Below are 22301 nucleotides of genomic sequence, written 5' to 3' on the forward strand. Positions count from 1 at the left end.
GTGCAGTTGGGGACTCACTATGTCAGCATAACTAAAAGGGAGAGCCAGAAGGTAACACAGAAATGTGGGATCTTTTGGATAAGAGACGACTCACCACACCACCGTCAACAAACATCAAAGATTTATTTGGGAGCAGTGTAGACTGATTAAAACAGGGGTGATGTGTTCATATTTTCCAGATCTTGTAAGGACTCTTGCTGCTGCATTCTGAAATAACTGAAGCTGAACTAAAGCTGAATGCACTTACTTATTTACTGTTTGATCTTGTACAGATACTTATGGTTTAAACGACTCTGGTAAAAGTTTAAGTACTGACTACACTTTTACACTCAAGTTAAAGTATAAAAGTTTGGGCTCTGACATGTACTTGAATAAAAAGTATTATAAAAGTATAATTACTAATACCTATTTTAGTGTCACACTGGTAACTGTACCTCACATCATATTAATATATTAAAACAAATAAAAAATGTTGTTATCTAATGAATGTGTCCAGGCTGAACATCCACCATATATAACACAAGCAGAGCAAAGATGATGATGATCAGGTGTTAGATTGCTGCATCATTGCTGCAAGTTAGATTTGTAGGCATCATACAACTGTGGTGTGTGATGAGATGATACACCAGTGGTAGATTTAAAAAGCCGGAGAGGAAAAGAAATAGGTTGATGGGCTAAAAACAGCACACAATGAATAGAAAAAATGTTGTTCATGACACCAAATAGATTAAAAATAAAGTAACGATTCTGGTTTGAAAATGTAAGAAGTAGAAAGTATAGATATTTGTGTAAAATATTTTATGAGTGAAATTAAAAAGTATAAGTATATAAAAATAAATAATGAAGTAAAGTACTGATACTGAAAATTCTACTTAAGTACAGTAACAAAGTTTTTGTACTTTATTACTTTTCATCTGTGTACTTTATCCTTAATTATAACTTTTTTTCTTTTTGAACAAAGTTGCCTGCACCAATGCCAGTTTTGTTCCCTTGGAGTTTTTGGGTTCTCAGGGCATATCAGGCTGAGTGTTTAGCAACGTGAGCATTCACTTCTGTAAATATACATATTTAGCTTTTGTAGCTAACATTGAAATAAATGGTTTTGGAGAACGTTTTTAAAATTTATCTCTAAAATAAAGAAACCCAAGTGTTTATTTTTTACACTGGGTGAATTCTAGGAGTGAGACAGAGCCTGGGTGTTGATGAAAGAGGGTTTGCTGTGGGACGGGAAGATTTAAAGTAAACTGACTCACACAGGAAAGTTTTACGCTGGTACACCGAAAACGAGTTCATGTGCATGCGCGCGCCACACACGCACGCACGCACGCACACACACACAGAGCGCGCGCACGCTGGGCTTCGAAGGCGGTCGCGATAAAAGACTTGCCAGTTTCTTTCCAGGACCATGTTACGACAAAGATATCGCATCGATCGGACTATAGCGAGTAAGTACAAGAACGCATTTTTCTTCATCAGTTGTAACTAGTATAACGATTTAAGGTGCCAATAAAGTTTAGAACGAAAACGTTTTGCTAGATGCCGAAGAGAAACCATCGTAAGCGGTGTAACGTTATTCCACAGCATTTCTCATTTCTCTTATCTACGAAAACTTCTCACGTCCGCACTTAAACATACAAACAGAAAAGCTCAGAAAATAAACCCTTCGTTTGGTGCGTGTGGCTGTAAAAGTGATTACAGGAAGATGGAGGAGTTTTGAGCACATTAACGGTACAGTTTTTGGAGGTCGATAAAACGCCTTCCGTCTAACACGTTTAAACACGCGTGGAAACTTTCTGAACCGCAACACTGAGTAGAGAAACTAAGTTGTGTGATAGTTAAGTTGGAAACCCTCGTCTCATTCCGACTTCGGGGAACCGGTCATTCTCATCTCTGAGATCAAACTCACTGCCAAAGGGATTTACTTTGTGGTCGCACATGCTGAAACCTGTTTGATTTCTTTCTGGTTTTGGTGGATGGATTGGGCCAAATGACAGGATTGTAGTCTATATAATTGTATACTGCTTAGACTTGCAGACAACAATCTCCGCCCCTACATCATACACCAACATGGTTATTTAGGGGGGAAATGGGGTGGCCTATAATAAGAAACAGACTGTAGTGAATGTCAGCGTCGTTTCAGCCTTTAGGAGGCAATCCAAAAAAGTTAAGTGTTGGAAGTATGAATGTTTGTTATATGTGTTGATGGTCTACTTATTAATATGTGGACACTCGAAAACTGACAAGTCTGTTACTTTAGGTGCGTCTGTGTACAGGAAGGTCCTCGTCATGCATGTTTAGTGCTTAGTACACTTCAGTGTAGAGGATAGTATAAAAAAAGGAAGGCAGAGTTGGGGGTAGCTGCTTGAAATCCCCAACATGAGCTCAGAGCTGTTAGAGCAGGCTGTGGACTCATGTTTTGCTCGTCCTATAGGAGCTTGATGGCTTTTCCTGCCTTTTTTTTTTTTAACGTTTGTGTCTAGGGCTGACTTTGGGCCTGGAAACATGAGCCAGTGAGTGCTCTCCCACAACCCCCACTCTCCCAAGTTTTTCTCTGCATTACAGTTGCACAAAATAAGCATGCTTTCACCTTCCAGAAAGTATTAAATGTCTTGATTCGTGGACCGCTTTCACTTTCAACAAACAGCTAGGATGACTTTTGCCAATTGGACATTGCATACTTAAAATGTTTGCTTCAAATCTGTTGATATAGTTAATTATAGTAGAAGTATCGTAGATACACACAGTTTATTATTTGAGATTAGGCATTTAAAGTGTGGTTTCAGTACAGCATTGATTGGGCTTCATATATCCCCAAGGCAGATTCTTTAACTCTAACTTGAAGCGAAGTTGCAAACAGGCATGACTAGCACTCCAGAGTGGTTGAGCGTTAGCTCTTGAGCCCAACAACTGTAGTCTGACTGGAACTTAAAATGGCAATATACTTTGAAAACTTTCAGCTTTGTTTTTTTTTAACTCTTGACCCAATTCCTGGTACAAGAAAATGTATAATTTTATAAAGTATGACTTACATCATTAATTCAACATAGTAAACGATTAAACAACAGCCAGTCATCATACACTGTTAAAACAGAATAATAGCTCATTCATAATAACAGACAACATTGTCTAAAAATAGTTACAGTTATGCTGCTTATTCATAACAATGTCTGTTTAATTACAGTAAAACAAGTTTTACTTCTCTTCTATGCTAGTTGTTCTTTACTCTATAATGTTACATTAATAATTTGTCTGCTAAATACTGATAATGTAATATGTTACTACTACCCCTGTCACTGCTGTTTCTATTCCAGTACACTTTAGTCTAGTGCAAATAAACTATAATAATACAGCCCGTTTGTATTATATTTACTAATGGGATTCTTGATTTGTACAACATAAAAACAGTATTTACATTTAACTCAACCTATTTCTTCAAATACACAATAACAATCTTGTTAGCAGTGTATTTAGCTAGTTAGTTCTTTCAATTCTGTGGCTGAAAGTTACTTGCCACAATGTTATCCACAATTAATTTAAAGTGGGACAGTTTCAGAATTTAGCTCATTTTGTGATAATTAAAAAACAGAGCTTTACATTTTTTTTTTTTTAGACTGGACTTTTGTGGTTTGATAACACATTTCACATAATCACCACATTTCACATAATCTGCACAATAGAATACAGTCTCCTAAAAACACTAACTGATGATTTTGAGTGCTGGGGTACTTTAAGAATGTGGCAGTCGCAAACCTTTGGTGGAGAGTCAATGTCTTTCTTCCTTTTTAATAAAAAAAGGTTATTTGAGGAGATTCCTGCAGAGTAAAGGGCACATGTCAATGTACAATCAAATCTGAATAGTTTGGCAAATGCTGCACGGCCCCTACTCTCAGTATTGGAAGACATTAAAGGCTCCCATTTCACTTGCACTATTGTGTCATATTGGTATGCTAATCAACCTCTGGTTGGTGCCAAGACTAAAAGCAGAACGACTGTGTGAACTGCCACAGCAATTGACCGAACTTCTTAGAGATTTAGTGATAGAAGAATGTGGTTCTTTTTTTGCTATTGAGAGGCTATACCACTTTTCTTAGACCCGTGAAACCTACTATAAATTCATTCTTGTTGTATACATGTGCATTTGATGTAACAAATAACACAAAGCTGCTTCTATTTAAAACACCACAAAGCTTAAGAATGGAAGTACATGTTGGCTGAGTGGGTGTTTGTTTCGCTTTATGTAACATGTATTTTGACTGTATTGGAACAGTGGATTAAATTTTTATTTTTATTTAAAATTCTGTATTTTTGTATGCATGATGACTGGGGAGGGGGAGCTTTTACTGATGCCAGCTGTAATCACAGTGTTGTGTGGGATTTAGCAGGCAGTGTCTCTCCCCACCAGTCACCTGAGTATCAGCTGACCCTTACAAAATTGTTCCAATTTCTAGTCCTCTAAATTTAAGGTTCTAAAGGAAAGGGTGAACTGGTCACTAGCCATTTTAACATCCACCGGCACAGATTTAGAGGCACACTGACCCCAACAATAAAGGCAGTAACAAGCAGTTATATTAAATGTATTGTAGTTTTATCCTTCAGCTAAGGGACATCATCTTTGACTAATGTAGCCTTGACAAAAAACCTTTACAGATAATAGTGAACATAATAAACAAATTCGGGCTGAAATGATTCCTTGAGTAATTTTTGTAACCTCGAGTAACAAATTATTTGTCTCGATGCTTCGTTTAGTCCATTTAATTACACACATAGCATGTGTTTTACCGCGAACCATTATTACTGACGCACCACCCACTAAACTCTAGAGCGCTCTGGACATTAAACACACACTGCAGAATCAAAAACATGTAGGAACGTGGAGCAAACAGCGAGGGGTGAGGAGAAGCTTCCTATAGAAGCCTGTTTCTGTTTGCCTAACTGCCTTTATTTCTTGCAATTTTGACTTTATTTCTTGCAATTCTGACTTTCTTTTAGCCAATCTGTCAGCAACACCCCCACTGTAGTGCCAGAAAGCTTTACACATTGAAAATGAATTTTGAATGAATTTTTTAGAGGCCTGTCTTATTTTCTATTGTATATTTAGTATTGCTCTTTAATAATAATAATAAAAAGTACTTCTTATCCAATTACTCGATTAACCAAAGGAATAATGGGTAATAATCGATTACTAAAATAATCAATAGCTACAGCCCTAAAACAAATAAAATAATAAAAAAAAAAAAATTCTAGGAAAAAGAATTTAAGAAAGAACTAGGTTGCATTATTGTTTACACATCACTACTTTGTTAAAACTCTTTTACTCAAGCTTTTAAGATTAGAGTCTGCCAATTTATCACATAATATAATATTACAATAACTTAATATCAACAATAACTTAATATCACATAATAACAATACAGGGAGTGACCAGTACTTGTCAACTATTTCTACTCATTTATTGTTGTAAATAAGTCTTTTGATAACCATCTGATGAATTTGTCTTTCTTTTCTGTCAATTTTAGAGGAATAAGGGATCTTCTTTAATCTGAATGCTTTTATTAACGTCTATCATATTATTAAATAGTGCAGCCTGGCAGTTGGTTAGTTTTTTATATATAAACTAGTTTATAATCTTTTTTGTGTGAGGCTTTTAGCATTTAAATGTAAATCTTATTTCTGAACTTGTTTAATGCAGCCAGGGTGGAGGTAAAGCTTTGCTTTAATACTGCAATCTCAGCATTAAGCAACAGTTGTTTCTGTCTTCTTTTGCCACATGACTACACCAGTTCTTTTATGCTTCATGAAAATGGCAGCAGTGCAGGAAACGCCTCAAGATGCTGAGCAAGAAACAACATGAAAACTGTGAATTACAGGAAGAGCAGCTGGTGATCAGTTTTTTCAATGCTGTGCAATTTGCTGCAGTCTTGGAAATTGTTGCCCAAAATGTTCATAAATAATTGCTAGATGGATCCCAGGGTTTTAAGTAAATTATTGCTCTGCAAATTTACTGGCAGTGTAGCAGGCTGTTCTCTCAGTTGATAGGTGAGCTTTATCTCTGTTCTGTGCTTATGCAAACATTCAGATGACTAACACTGTGTAAATACTCATGAGGGGTCATCTTCTGTAATTGATCTGACAAATGTGCCTGTATATATATATATATATATATATATATATATATATATATATATATATATATATATATATATATATATATAGTCTACAGCGAATGGTGCAAAAAAGATTGAATGAGTGTTGGGATTGAGCCACGCACGTTTCTCATGATGGCCAAAAAGTTACATTTTATACTAATTTGAATAGAGAAACTTCTTCCATGTGTTTGGGGAGTCTGCAACATGCTGTTTGGTGTAAAACCAAGTGTGTTTTTATGTGTGCTTTTTCTGGTCACTCTAATAAAGCCCCATTCTCTGGAGTACAGCTTAAAGTAGTCTTCCCATCTTTGCAACTCATTCAGTTTTATTATCTCTGATTCATGCCCACCTTGAATTGAACATGAATTTTGGTCTTTCTTGTCAGACGTGTCAGGGTTTTCATGTTCTTTTATTTTGTAATATGTGCATTTGATTATGCTCTTTGGGATGTTCAAAGTATGGGATAGTGTTTATAACCCAACCTTGATCCTTACTCCTCCACAACATTGGACCAAATCCTATTTTGGGGTTTTATGGCAAGGGGGAAATTAAACATATACAGGTAGTTCACAAGTTAAGATTTTAAATAGTGATACGAAAAAAGTGTTAAAATATATACTTGCAATCAGAAATATTCAACCCCCTCACCTCAATAGATAATACAGTGATGTTGATGAAAGATAATGAAAATAAATGGGAAAAAAAACTTGTGAAATAACAAACAATATTTATTGATACTTATTTGAGTTATTTTGACACCAGAAGTTGACTTAACTTTGAAGTTCAAATGAAAATTGTAAGTCTTGTAACACATGAGCATGTGCAGTATTATTCAACCCCCAGCTTCAGTACCTTGTGGAGCTCCCTTTAGTTTTTATAACTTCTAACAAGTGTTTTCGATAAGTGCTGACAATCTTCTTACACCTCTCGATTGGAATCTTTGCCCATTCTTCACGTGCAAAAGCCTCTAACTCAGTGATGTTTGACGGCTTCCGTGCTGCAACTGCCTTCTTCAAATCCCACCAAAGATTTTCAATTGGATTTAAATCTGGTGACTGAGAAGGACAGTCCAGGACTCCAGGACACTACAGCATCTTTTCCCCAACCAAGCTTTGGTTGATTTGGAGGTGTGCTTGGGATCATTGTCTTGCTGGAAGGTACACAATCAAGATTGCCAGTTCCTGCCGCAGAAAAACAGCCCCACATCATTATTGACCCACCTCCGTGCTTGACCGTGGGGATGGTATTCTTTTGGTCATAAGCCTGACCTTTTGCACGCCAGACATACCGCTGGTCCATATGTCTAAAAAGTTTCAGTTAAAAAGTTTCAGTGGTTAGTTTTATACAAATTCCTCCTGGCTTATTCTAGTCGACTTCTGATTTTCCTTGAGGTCAAGAGTGGAGTGCGTCTTGGGGTCCGGCCATGAAGTCCTTGATTATTCAGTGCACGTCTTATAGTTGCCACTGAAGCACTTGTACCAGCCTTCATCATGTCATCCTGTAGCTGTTTATGGTCGGGGTTTATATATGCATCACAGCTGAAGCAAATGAAGGCTTGTTATAGAGTTCCCAAAGGCTTAATGATGTTTCAGCTCCACTTCAGGCCATAAAAACTGTCAGAAAGCTTTAAAAACAACAACATTATGTAGGGGTTGAATAATTGTGACATGGCGATCAAAATATACTGTTACACACAGATACTACATCATACATTTTCTGTGTTGATTTTATGTATCACTAAACTCATTAAGAAGCCATCCAAAGCAGAATCCTGCACTTTGAAAAGATTTTTATTTATAAATCATTAAAACTCTTTAGGGGTCTACCAAAAAAGGAAAAACACTAAGGGGGTGAACACTTTTGTAAATCACTGGTGATTTTTGTGTTATGGTTAACTGTCCAGGTTTGTGTACGTCTGTGCCCATAATAGCCTCAGTTTTTTTAAAACTGACCAATCTGGTCTATGTTGTTTGTAGCCCATCTAACAATTTAATGTTTAATGGCCATAAAGAGTGATTATACAAGTTACTAGACATTTCCTGATAGCTTGAATCAGTCTGATCCTTTTCCTCTGATCTCTCTCATCACCACTGTGTTTCGATTTGTTTTTCAAAATTTTTAACACCTCCAGTTTATGAAATTAGCAGGAAATACCCAAACCACCCCATCTGTCACCAGCATGTATGTACAGAGATCACATTTCTTCTTTTTGATGTTTGATATGAGTATTAACTAAAGTTAATATGTGTATCTGCATGAGCTTTACATTGTGCTGCTGCACATAATCTGCTGATTAGATAACTTTATACTGATAAGCCATTTCAGTTGACAATTAAGATAAAGATAAAAAGGTCTGAAGTTGTTTTCAAATGTTAAATCTGCTCTTTAAGTGAGCTGAAATTCAAAAATTTCGTTTGCTTCATTTAAAAAAAAAAAATTCTTGTGGTGTACAGAGGCAAAATTATGAAAATTGTGCCACTGTCCAAACACATTAAATGTAAACAAATAATAAATATGTGATAACGATAATAAATGTTTGATATCTTTCAGGAATAAGACTGTGAAACAGTTGATGCTGGCCATGTGAACTGACATTAACCAGAAGCCCAGAAGAGAAGTCTGCAACTGGTTGAATAGGAAAATCTTTTTCCCCGTCTTTTTTTTGTGACTTCACGATGGTCTTCCTGTGACCCTGAGCCACATATAAGCCGCTGCAAACATGTTCAAAACTTAAAGGACCAACATAATCATTCCTACCATTTTACACCTCACGCAACAATTACTTTGGATTGTAAACAAGTTTACAGTAAAATTTTACAACCCTGCAACTTATCTGGCTGTTTCAGTGGGAAATTAGACAATCAATTAGTAATTTTTTATCGATTCTGGGTCCATCATGTTCAAGCCTGGAGTAACCCTCTAGCTCTGATTACATAGCTTTTCTTCCTGCTGAGCATTGAACAAGGTCTGGCTTAACCATGCTGCTGAAGAAAAAACTGTGCATTGGTGCCTTGTTTGGGGGCATCTTGTTTTTTATGATCGCCTCTCACACCATTCAGAAAAACAGCTTCTCATCTGTAATGGACGAAACTGCTCACAGCACTAGCACTAGTCTTCTGACAGAGATGCAAACTCAAAACAAGACTGTAACTGAGATGAGTCTGCATCACTTTTGTAGCTGCCCAACTTGTATCACAGATCCAGGAGTTTCGGACTGGTTCGATCAACGCTTCGATTATGAGCAAAAACCTTACCTTAGTTTAGACGAAAATGACATAGATCCAGACGCATTACAGTGGTGGCTGGTAAGTACAGTATGAGTTTTTTTTTTTTATTCTGTTGTTAATTAGATAATAATCTAATTATTGTGTGTGTGTGTGTGTGTGTGTGTGTGTGTGTGTGTGTGTGTGTTATGGATGCACTATTTAGGCAAAAATGTGATAAATGTGAGATAAGGTGTTTGATGTCAGAGTGATTAAAAATGATTATGAACAAATTCCATACCTAACATTTTACTTAGCATTAAAGTAAGCAACAGTCTCTGAAAGGTCACACATGATTCACACAATTACATACCAATATACAGTGCCTTGCGAAAGTATTCGGCCCCCTTGAACTTTGCGACCTTTTGCCACATTTCAGGCTTCAAACATAAAGATATGAAACTGTAATTTTTTGTGAAGAATCAACAAGAAGTGGGACACAATCATGAAGTGGGACACAAGCCACCTGGGAGACACACCAAACGTGGAAGAAGGTGCTCTGGTCAGATGAAACCAAAATCGAACTTTTTGGCAACAATGCAAAACGTTATGTTTGGCGTAAAAGCAACACAGCTCATCACCCTGAACACACCATCCCCACTGTCAAACATGGTGGTGGCAGCATCATGGTTTGGGCCTGCTTTTCTTCAGCAGGGACAGGGAAGATGGTTAAAATTGATGGGAAGATGGATGGAGCCAAATACAGGACCATTCTGGAAGAAAACCTGATGGAGTCTGCAAAAAACCTGAGACTGAAGATTTGTCTTCCAACAAGACAATGATCCAAAACATAAAGCAAAATCTACAATGGAATGGTTCACAAATAAACATATCCAGGTGTTAGAATGGCCAAGTCAAAGTCCAGACCTGAATCCAATCGAGAATCTGTGGAAAGAACTGAAAACTGCTGTTCACAAATGCTCTCCATCCAACCTCACTGAGCTCGAGCTGTTTTGCAAGGAGGAATGGGCAAAAATTTCAGTCTCTCGATGTGCAAAACTGATAGAGACATACCTCAAGCGACTTACAGCTGTAATCGCAGCAAAAGGTGGCGCTACAAAGTATTAACTTAAGGGGACTGAATAATTTTGCACACCCAATTTTTCAGTTTTTTATTTGTTAAAAAAGTTTTAAATATCCAATAAATTTCGTCCCACTTCATGATTGTGTCCCACTTGTTGATTCTTCACAAAAAATTACAGTTTTATATTTTTATGTTTGAAGCCTGAAATGTGGCAAACGGTCGCAAAGTTCAAGGGGGCCGAATACTTTCGCAAGGCACTGTATAGGACAATACTAAAAATACTTACTGTTCAGCACATTTGGCACGCTTATGTTCTTCTGTCACATTATGTAGCGGATGCCAAGTTAGTCTAAAATTTAGTAACAGCACCAGAGAGTATGGTATGTTGTACATCTCTTTTTTCAGTTAAAAAGTTATCCCTGATATATGGAAGAAGTGTGAAAACAATTCTTCATCTATTATCCGCTTTAATTCTGTGTTAAAAGGAAGTTTTCACTTTTCACTTTGTAGCTAGCAATCACTGACACTGATAAACATTTTATAGACATACAGAAGGTGTTTGGAATAAGAAAAGAAACTGTACAGAATCTGGTTACCTTGTGTTAGTTTGAGTGTCTGGTTTGGTTGACAGTAATAATCTAATATATGACTAAAGCATTTTATTGAAACTACATAAAAATAAATATTTAGTAGAGACGGATTTCCCAAATGAAATAAAAGCTTATAGAATGTTATGACCTGAACCTTTAACTATAGACAATTACTATAGAGTGTACACATACATACACACAGTATTTTATTAAATCATTACTCATTCTGTAAGCTCATCAGAGAATAAACACTATGATTGCACATGAATATTTTCGGGTTCTCAGGCATTCTGTGTAACCTCACTAATGCAGCACTTTCCTTCCACCAGAGAACAGCTGGAAAACTTCAGATAGTCCCTGTTTTTACTATAAATTTTTTTTACAGGTACAGCAATTCACTGAGGTAATTCCCATAGCTGCCCTTATGATAGTGATTATTTTACCAATAATAATGTTATAATTTATACCAGTGACCACGAGTACAAATAGGCAAATGGAAAAGTTACTCTCTTGTCACAAGTCTGCATTTCTCCAAGCTATGGTTTTTATTGTAATTAAAGGCTTGCAAGTTTTCATAAGCAAATTTCATGGAAATGAAGTTGAACTCAGATAAACTTGGCACTGGTAGGGGTTCTGCTGTCTTTTCTGCACAATGCAGTTATACATACTGTTGCTGGAGAATGAGAAATATTTTGATTCCATTACCTGAAACTTGACTTGACTTGAAAAATAAAGTGCTTTTCTTGGGGTTTGTAGCATATATCTTGAGAGAAAGAATTAACTTTTTCTTGTTTTGTAATGTGCATAGTTTTTATGTTCTGCTTTTTGCTATGCCTACAGGGTTTGCAGCGGTCAGCAAATGACTCGCTAAGTCAAATAATTAAAAAGATGTTTACAGTGATTTCTCACCCTGTGAAAGAAACACATCAACTAAGTCAGTGTCGGAAGTGTGCGGTGGTTGGAAATTCAGGAAATCTACTGCAGTCCAAGTATGGAGATATAATAAACTCCCATTCCTTTGTCTTTCGGTATGTAACGTCAATCTCTTTCACCTTTGCCCTTTTAAAATTTTTATTAATTTCTTAATTACCTAAAGGACTCTTTGTTTATTTTAGTAATTTGCTGCTTTAAGTGCAGAAAAAGTTATAGTGGATAAAATGTATGTCCCATTCATGTGTCACTATCATATTGATACCTAATGTTACATCCAACCCATGATTCAAAAACTCTACTGTATGAGGAAATATGAGCAATGCCAGAGATTCCATGAAATTTTCTTTTTACTGCAAAGTTGCACTGGAAGCCAGCTAATTTTTTCTGACTTTTTTATAGGATGAATAAAGCTATGACTGTGGGTTTTGAGCAGTATGTAGGAAACAAGACCACTCATCACATCATGTACCCTGAGAGTGCTGTGGATTTGGCTCCTGGCGTCCATCTTGTTCTGCTACCATTTAAACTGAGAGACCTTGAGTGGGTGGCCAGTGCTCTTTCAACTGGGGAAATCAAAACGTAGGTTTCTCACAGCAAAATCAGCATATTGTAGTTCCGCAATGAACAGTAATTTGAAAATGAAAGTAAACCCACTTTAAATTTTGTGGTTGTACAGACATAAAAATAATCTGCTCATTAAGCAGGCATGAGAATTATCTTAATACAACCTCAGATGTACAACAACAATATATATTACATATCATTAATAAATTTTTTTACAAAACTCAATCCAGAATGGAGAAACCATGTGTGGAAAACGAAGTACATCTTATGATTCAGTTGCTTGCAGTTTGATCTCTATCTTATATCAGTCTTTCATATCATTGTGGAAGAATTTTGGCTCACTCTTCTTAAAAAGTTTGTGTCAGGTCATTGAGGTTTAAGGTCATTTGTTTATGCCCAGTTTTCTAACGGTCTGCAGCATTACAGTTTGGTTGAGGTATGGACTAGACCATTGCAACACCCTTATTCTGTTTTATTCAGACATTCTGTTTTAGATTCGCTGGTGTCCTTGGGATCATTGTCCTGTTGCATGACTCAATTTCAGCCAAGAATCAATTGTCTTATAGATGGTCTCACATTTGACTGTAGAATATTTATACAGAGAAGTTCATGGCAAACTCAGTGACTGTAAGGCGCCTATGTTCTTTTGCTGCAATACATGCCTATATCATCACCCCTCCACCACTGTGCTTTACAAGTGGTTTGAGATGTTTTTGTTCATATGCTTTGTTTGGTTTGCCCTTAACATGGTGCTGTGCATTATGGCTAAACATCACCTATGTTTAATTTCTCTATTGAATGGACATCTGTCCTTTATTTCAGTCCTTTAACAGCATTCCTTTACACAGGCATTTTGTTCAGTTATGAAGATATAAGCATCTAGAACAGGGGTCACCAACATGGTTGCCCGCAAGGACCACATGAGTCGCTTGCGGGCCTTTTCTAAAAATAGCTCACCATAGCGCCACTTACCAGTGAGCTGCATCTAATCTTTGTGTTTCTATTCTTTTGTAAATCACACTTGCATTGGTGTGAATTTGAAAATCACAATATAAAAAAAAAAACTTAAACAAATGTTTCATATTAGATTAGAGCTGGCTGGTCTCCAAGTTGATGTATGTTATGTAATTGATGATCTGTACAAACATGATGCAGTGTAGTGCATGATTTGTTAAAAATAGTTAGTGGCTAGTGAAAATGTTGTAGAAGTGATCATTTGAAAATGTAAATACTTGCAGAGATTTATAGAAATAAAGTTTTGCATACTGATATTTATCTGTTTCCTAACTTGTTAAATAATTGTTTATAATTATTGTGAGAAATCATTAACATGATCAGTGTCTTCACATAGATAAATATCACAAATTATTAATAATAACATAATTAAAGGTAAATTGAGCAAATTCGTTATTTCAGAAGTGTGTATCAAACTGGTAGCCCTTCATATTAATTGGTACCCAAGAAGTAGCTCTGTTTTAAAAAGGTTGGTGACCCCTGATCTAGAACTTATAATTAATTAAATTTTCTATAATAATTTAATGATAAATGCATAAATTAAATATGCAAACATAAAAAAAAAAAAGAATTTTTACGTAGTAAAGCTGCAGTAAATCACGTTTTAAAACAAATAATAAGACAAATGCTATAAAAAGAGAATGGAATGGAGAAACGCAGCAAGCTAACAGGTCTGGTAAAAAAAAGAGAAAAAATATGCATTGGTGTACAAATGCATAAGCTTTCGCTGAAAACCGCAACAGTGAATACATTTTTTAAATGTTTACTGCTGCTGTTATTTGCTGCTTTTAGATTTATTGTTTGTTCACACTGTTTTAATTAAATCCATCACTATGTCACAATTGAGGTGATTACGCAACCTGATGCTCACGAGTCATGACAGAACAGATCCAGTGCGACTGTCCCGAAGTTACAAACCGTTTATACAATAGCACTTCATTAAACTGTACCATTTACACATGATGAGGATTATACAGTTTTTGCTTGCCATGCTAATGTTTCGCCTTCATCCGTGACACCACTGTGTTTTCTTTTCATGTGCTCGTACATCACTGTGGTACTCCCATGTCACATAAGATCAACTTTGTATAAGTTGCAGATTACAGTCTCTGTTGCCTTCATAACGGTATTCTTTGACTGAAGCTAAGGAATTTCTTTATTGATTATTATTGATTTTATTGATTAGTTGTTGCAAACCTAGTTCAGTTGCAACTTTGCAAATTTAAGCCATGTTGCCATGCTTTTTGTTTTTCAAAGAAGAGGCTTCGTCCTGGAAAACCTTTTAAACAAACGATACCTATTTCAGTCTTTTTACTAATTGCAATTCTCGTTGTAATTCTCGGCTGCAATTTCTCGGCACATGTTTGAACATGGGGTAACAGTAAAATTCTTTCTTGAAATATCCCAGCAATGTAAGTTGAGGTCAGAGTGCAGGTCAGCCATGATAAAGAGCTCCTGAAGCACAGAGGATTAAGGGCCTTACTCAAGGGCCCAGGAGTGACTACTTGGTAATACTGGGGTTTGAACACCTGACTTTTCATTCAGTAACCCAAAGCTTACTGAGCTACCGCTTTCCAATGCTAGCTCATTGGTAAGGAATGTCCTTATATATATTGCTAATGTCCTTCATCCTTCATGTTGAGTTAACACACACCTGAAGGCTCCAGACCAGCAAACTGTTAAGACACGGGCTGTTATAGAGGTGGTCACATTTGCTGATGATCAGTTAATTAAGTGAATTAATTATCAGCACCTGGATGCTACTTGATATGTAAATGATGTGTTCTCCATCTGAGGTTGCATTTTAAGACCTGCTATGAAGGTGTACTTTCATTTTCAGACAAATATAAATGTGACTGTATGGTTTATTGCATTCCAAACTGGCTTGTCAATAAACCGAAACAAGCACTTATATATTTATTTACCCCTCTCCAGGACCTACATGAGAGTGAAAGAACTTGTGAAAGCAGATAAAAATAAGGTGACTGTGATCTTTTAGAGTAACACAATGATTGATATGAGGTCAGATGCATGTGTCTGAAAATTATAGATTTCTGAATGACTGTAACTCGAAATACACACCTGATTTAATGATGTGTTTGAAGGTGATCGTGGTGAACCCAGGCTTCTTTAAGTACACTCATGACCGCTGGACAGAGCATCATGGCAGATACCCCTCTACTGGCATGCTGGCCATTGTGTTTGCGCTGCACATTTGTGATGAGGTGTGTGCATCTGAATAACACCACATAGTGATAACTTTACACCCACATACAAATAATAATAAGAATCATTATCTATCCAGAACTTTGCATCTGGACAGGAAACATATTGTAAACATTTAATGTAATCACATTCTGTACAAGCAAATAAACATAAACACAATTTATTTTATATATATATATATATATATATATATATATATATATATAATTACATTACTTTACATTATGTAATTATATGTTTAAAAGTGTTTTTTTGTTACTCCAGACGATATTTTATTTTTAGTTGTGATTCAATTTGCAACAATTTAAATTCCTTCTATTCTTTTGGCATGAATTTGGCATGAAATTATTTTTCCACTTATCAGCACAGTGCAGCTAAGACCATTTTTATTTGTTTTTCTATTTTGCTCCTTTAGATTCCACAGTCTCTTTATTATAATATGGTGTAAATCAACATTATAATCAAACAATAATTAATATAACAATTAATTTACATTTTTGAATCATATATTATAACAATAAACGTAGAAAGGACAGCTCCTTTAGTGTGATATATAAACCTACCATAAGCTTGCTTGGTCAGTGTGGATTAAAACAACTGAACTAAAACATAAAAGAAAAAAACAGTTTATTTATCCAGTGCAAACATTTACAATTTTTATTGATGATGTTCTTTGATTCTGTGTTGAGGGAAATAATTGAATATCTAAAAAGATGTAGTTTCTCATTAAAGAAAATTTATTTAATTCATGTTCATTGTGCAAAAAACCAGAGATTGCTGAAATCTTCATTATTAAATTTGCAGAGATTACACAATTAACATGAACACACTGAAATCCTTTCCTCATCCTAATGTCAGACTTAATATGGATATATATTAGACTACCACCAGAAGTCTTCTTTTAAAATCTGCCTCCTTTTAATTCCTAGTGTAAATAGTATATTTGTGCTGAAGCTAACTTCAAATAGCAATAATAATAATAACAATAATAATAATAATAATAATAATAATAATAATGGTAGTGTTTAATATATTTAATTGCAACTGACACCAAAAGGAAAAATCATTCGGATTTGTTATTTCGTATTTTACAATTATATTTCACACTGATCTGTGAATCTCAAAATCAACATACCATTACATTACCACATGAGAGATTTTAGTGCTTTTAGTGAAGCAAGGTAAAGGTTATCTCCTTTTACTTTTTAAATCTAAACCAGGAAGGTTGGAATGACTGGAAAACATCTAGCTATCAGTATGTTACAAATATATGCTGTAAGTCACAGAAGGTGGCCTTGTTTGTTCTGTGAGCTGCACATCTGTTTTCTTACTTATACCTTCGTGGAAATAAAAACTTTTTTAATGGATTTCACTCTTTAATCTGATGTCCTGTGAAACTTTCCAACAAGGGGGGGTGTTTGTATGTATAAGTCCTGGAGTCATTTAGTTCTGTCCTCTCCTTCCAGGTTTCAGTGTTTGGTTATGGGGCAGACTCACAGGGAAACTGGCATCATTACTGGGAGGAAAACAAGTACGCTGGAGCTTTCCGTAAGACAGGTGTGCACAACGCTGACTTTGAACGGGAGATCATCCTGAAACTGGATGCAGCAGGCAAAATTAAACTCTACCCGAAGGTGGAACATAAGCCTTTAATTAACATTACATGAATGAATAACAACCCCATGAGCATGTAACGTATTAAAGCCGAGCCAAAGAAGAGCTGTGTAGCTGTGTCCATCCAGCTATTAACTGACCACTGTGAGATGTGCTGAACCAAACCCACTGACAACAAGCTGTATTCTCTCCAGACCAAACAATATTTTATTATATTTAAAGTTCTGTTGTTGTTAAATGCTCAACCAGGTCTTGTGAAGGTACAGAAGGTAAGAAAATTGAGCATTTGAAAGCATCTATGGGGAGCAGCTTAAGGCTGATTTGTCCACACTGTGCTTCACTGAATATCCTTATAGACACTGGAGATATAGGCATCATTAGACTCAGTGTAATTGCAATGACCAAAATAATTAAAGTATTACATTTCATGTAAGTTAAACACATATAAGACAACACTTTATAGTGCAGATGACAGCAAAATATAGTTTGCCTTACACTTAATGAATGACCACAGCAAATTGTATTTATCTTGTACAGTTCATAGGCAAATATGATAGGTAATATTTTATGGGCATTGCTTTTTGGACTATAATGCATCGTGGTTATACAAAGAAGACTATCATAGAGAGCAAGCTTGTGTTTGCAGCTACAGTGTGTTGCATTAGTTTTCTCTTTACCACACTGACCTCCTGGAGCAAAGGGGATTAATATTTTTGCAAGGTATTATTTGTAAATCATACTGGACGTCTTGAAACGTCATCCGTTCACAGCATCAGGCATTTGTGGCCTTTTCACAGCAGCACTGATCAAACAGAAACATCACTTTAGTCACAGTTTTCTTTGATATTCAAGTATCTGTGTTTTAGTCACATGCATATTGAACTCCTGCCTTTTATTACATGTGATTTTTTAGTAATAATCAGAATGCCTGATTGTAGTCATTGGAATTAGACAGAAATGAAACAGGGATGCTCAAAGTCATTGTGTTATTATTACAATTATGTTCCATTAATCTCTGACTGTGGTTTATTTTGTGATTTTTATGTTTATGAATGTATTATTGTTCATGTTATAGACTTTTTTGCCCTGTGTCAAAGTAGTGTTATTACTGTGGTCTACTGAGACTTAAAGTCTTGCCTTGAGCACAAATTCATTTAAAAGATAATCATTCCACTAAGATAGAAGAATAAATAAATGATTTTGTATATGCATGAAAATAATTCAACATTGACGGACTTAGACGTTTGTTTTCAATAGCATTTTTATTCAAAAATCAAATATTAGAAATTATAAACAATAAAAAGATGAGATTAAACAGCAACGGAGAAATTGCTAATACAGAATGCTATGCCATTTGTTTTAGTTAAATTCAATAGTTTGTATTTCAAGTTGTACTTTATAATATACTTGAGGGTAACAGGGTTGTTAATTCTGGGTGTTGACCTCATAAACATTAGTCACAGGCCTTATCTTGTACTCAAGTGTGCAAGTAGAAAAATAAAGAAGTAAATCACTCATTTTGAATATTTGTCATTTATACAATAATACAGATCGTACATAGCTTTTAAAATGATTTGCCCAGCAAGTTGGCTTACTTTCTATGAATTCAACATTTAACACATTAAAACACACAATACATGTCCACAATGACACATCTGGGCTCTAAGCTAAGTCTTTGAATAGGTTCCTGTCCCCAATGCTTTTCAAATAACGTTTTCAGAGCAAAAACATTGTTTTTAAAAAGGATTTCACAAATCAGGTCACATCTTTGTCATCTAAATAAAACAGTTTTTAGGATTAGAAACATTTCAAACTGTAGACATGCAGTCCTGTTTACCCATCAGGAATGCATGAAAGCACAGTAAACACCATCTATAAAAATTACAGCACTTGGAGATGAGGTGATAAGTTTATAGTTTAATGGATTTAAAACAAATAAATGGTTCAAATAAAACTAAACCTTTATATTTAATACATACATGTAATTCAAGACTAAAATGAATTATCACGAGGCAATAATTATATTGTTTATAAAATAAAATGATAAAAAAATTATTTTGTGTATAAAAAAAACATTTTAGATGACTTTTATGACTATTCTGATGTAAAATCTTACATCATTAGTAAAAACATTACGGATATAATCATTCATGATGATACACAGCTCATCAGAGTAAAGCGCAGATATTATACTTGTGAGTTTTGACATTTTAATAGTCCCTATAAGACTGCCACTGACACAATATCTATTGATGTTTACACCGATAATATTGCTACTGTGTGTTCGCACTCAATATATGCCAAAAGGACCATTTTATCTTGGAAAAAAGGAGATGAACAAACTGACATGAATTTGGAACAGTGTAGGTATTTTGGTCTCTGATTCTTTGATATTAACTGAGATCTTGAAGCCCTGCCACTTTTCCCATCTCACAACTGGATTTGCAGAGAAGCTCACTCAAGGTAAAGAGAATTTATTAACAAAACATAAATATATAAAGTATATATTCAATTAGGGTAACTTTGGATCATTATTTATTCAGGATGGATTAAAAACATCACTTTATTCCTTGAAAGTGAAAAAGGACAGTGTTGATCTGAAGAAGATTAAACAGTTCTTTAATGGCATGTCAAGCACTTTACAAATAATTGTAATAGTAATGATAATGAAGAATTGATCAAATTTTCCTCTTCTGTACCAGTCATTATGCAATAATGTTCTTATATAAATAATGTTTTTCACAGTTTACTGAGCATTAATGCAGAATCCCCTACAAATTCACCTACAAAATTATTATTAAATCCAGCAAACATTTTGGACGACTGAGAACATTCTGCTTTCCCTTATAATTATCAAGTGGAAATGCTGTTTTCTGCTCATTAAGTGTAAGGAATGTGAATATAGCAAATATGAAGAACATTTTTGATTACAATATAACAATATAAACAGCTCTGCTACACTGGTCTAGGACTGCAGGTTGCATGAACAGTTCTGCATTTTAAAGTCCATCATTGAACAGCACACCTCAGCAATGATAAAACTGAAATAAATGGATATTCGGTGCCACCTAGATGAGTATGGGTTTCCTTTGAGGCTGGTTTCTTTCCTCATACCATCTCAGGAAGCTTTTATAGTCAACATTGGCACGTATATTAGGGATAAACATATAAGGAACAAACATTTGCGCTAAACTTAAAAATAAACTCATAAATCGGATTGCTTAAACCTGAACAACTTCTGAGTCTTATATATTACTCTGTGCTGTGTAGTTTTTACAAGTGCATCTAAATAAACCAAAATGTCATTGAAAAGTTCATTTATTTCAGTAATTCAACTCAAATTGTGAAACTCGTGTATTAAATAAATTCAGTGCACACAGACTGAAGTAGTTTAAGTCTTTGGCTCTTTTAATTGTGATGATTTTGGCTCACATTTAACAAAAACCCACCAATTCACTATCTCAACAAATTACAATACTTCATAAGACCAATCAAAAAACTACTTTTAGTTAATTGTTAGCCTTCTGGAAAGTATCTTCATTTATTGTATATGTACTTAATTGGGTAGGGGCTCTAATCCTTTTGCTTTAATTAAAAAAATTGGCTGGCATGGAGGTGATCAGTCTGTGGCACTGCTGAGGTGGTAGAAGCCCAGGTTTCTTTGACAGTGGCCTTCAGCTCATTTGCATTTTTTTGTCTCTTGTTTCGCATTTTCCTCTTGACAATACACCATAGTCTCAATGGAGTTCAGGTCTGGTAAGCAGAAGGAAGCATGAAGTGCTCTAAAACTTCTTAAACGAGTACAGTGACTTTGGTTTTCAAAAAGCCTAATGGTCCAACACCAGCAGATGACATTGCACCTCAAATCATCACAGACTGTGGAAACTTAACACTGGACTTCAAGCAACTTGGGCTATGAGCTTTCCCACCCTTCCTCCAGACCTTAGGACCTTGGTTTCCAAATAAAATACAAAACTTGCTCTCATCTGAAAACAGGACTTTGAACCACTGGTCAACAGTCGAGTTGTTCTCGTTAGCCCACTTAAGACGCCTCTGACATTGTCTGTGTTCAGAAGTGGCTTATCAAGAGGATTACGACAACTGTAGCCAAATTCCTTGACACGTCTGTATGTGGTGGCTCTTGATGCCTTCACCCCAGGCTCAGTCCATTCCTTGTGAAGTTCACCCAAATTCTTGAATCGATTTTGCTTGACAAGCCTCTAAAGGCTCAGGAAAAATTTGCAGGTGTTTTGAGTGGATTAGCCGATTGGCATGTCACCATATTCTATTTTTTTGAGATAGTGAATTAGTGTTTTTTTGTAAAATGTGAGCCAAAATCATCACATTTAAAAGAAACAAAAATTTAAACTACTTCTTTCTGTGTGCCTCGAACTTATTTAATACATGAGTTTCACAATTTGAGTTGAATTACTGAAATAAATGAACTTTTCCATGACAATCTAATTTATTGAGATGCACCTGTAGGCCGATCAAGATGCAGGCCTGTGCAGGCCTTTCAATACTGATCATTCATAATCACTCAATCACATGGGCTGTCAGCACTGCTTGCTCAGGAGTCTTCCAGTGTTTCTACCTTGCTTTATCTTGACCTCCTTTGCTCAGCGTCATTCAGGAAGTATGGAGACAAATGATGCAGGAAACAGGCCAGTCTTATTTGGCTGTCCCTCAATGTAGCCATGCTGAAAGGAAAGTTTGTTGATTAGAGTAAGAGCTGAAAAATTGCATAGTAAATATTTAAAAAAGGAAACTTAATTTTCTTTAATTTACAAATGTGGTTAAAGAAAATGTTTTACTGGAAAATAAAACAATTTTAAAACTTAAAAGCCTTGTTTTGTTTTCATGTGATTCTTTACCACAAATCATTACATTCTGTCTCCCCAGTGTTTGTTTCCCAGAGAACTACCTA

The 22301-nt window shown here is 35.4% G+C and overlaps 2 protein-coding genes across 5 annotated transcripts in view; one reads left to right on the top strand and one right to left on the bottom strand.

Moving 5' to 3' along the window:
• The first annotated feature begins 1290 nt into the window (after positions 1-1290).
• On the top strand, positions 1291-18891 carry st3gal8 (ST3 beta-galactoside alpha-2,3-sialyltransferase 8). The gene is made up of 7 exons (XM_046874753.1): positions 1291-1445; positions 8697-9451; positions 11864-12051; positions 12356-12535; positions 15470-15515; positions 15640-15759; positions 17227-18891. The coding sequence occupies exons 2-7, from the start codon at positions 9125-9127 to the stop codon at positions 17425-17427; spliced, it is 1062 nt and encodes a 353-aa protein (XP_046730709.1). The 5' UTR covers positions 1291-1445; positions 8697-9124; the 3' UTR covers positions 17428-18891.
• The window catches only part of unm_sa1614 (un-named sa1614), a 33591-nt gene continuing 29907 nt past the window's right edge, over positions 18618-22301 (bottom strand). For all 4 annotated transcript variants that reach the window (XM_046874742.1, XM_046874745.1, XM_046874746.1 and 1 more), the window contains one exon: positions 18618-22074. In XM_046874742.1, coding sequence (XP_046730698.1) covers positions 22000-22074 — 75 coding nt within the window. In that variant the 3' untranslated portion in view covers positions 18618-21999. The remainder of the gene's footprint in view (positions 22075-22301) is intronic.

This window comes from Silurus meridionalis, chromosome 19 (genome assembly GCF_014805685.1).
Source record: "Silurus meridionalis isolate SWU-2019-XX chromosome 19, ASM1480568v1, whole genome shotgun sequence".
NCBI classification, from domain to species: Eukaryota; Metazoa; Chordata; class Actinopteri; order Siluriformes; family Siluridae; genus Silurus; species Silurus meridionalis.

Bases quoted from the DNA above. Each gene is read 5' to 3' on its own strand.
- st3gal8 (XM_046874753.1), top strand. From the start codon at position 9,125: ATGCTGCTGAAGAAAAAACTGTGCATTGGTGCCTTGTTTGGGGGCATC. The intron at 9,452-11,863 runs GTAAGTACAGTA...CTATGCCTACAG, and splicing joins ACGCATTACAGTGGTGGCTG to GGTTTGCAGCGGTCAGCAAA. The intron at 15,516-15,639 runs GTGACTGTGATC...ATGTGTTTGAAG, and splicing joins TGAAAGCAGATAAAAATAAG to GTGATCGTGGTGAACCCAGG.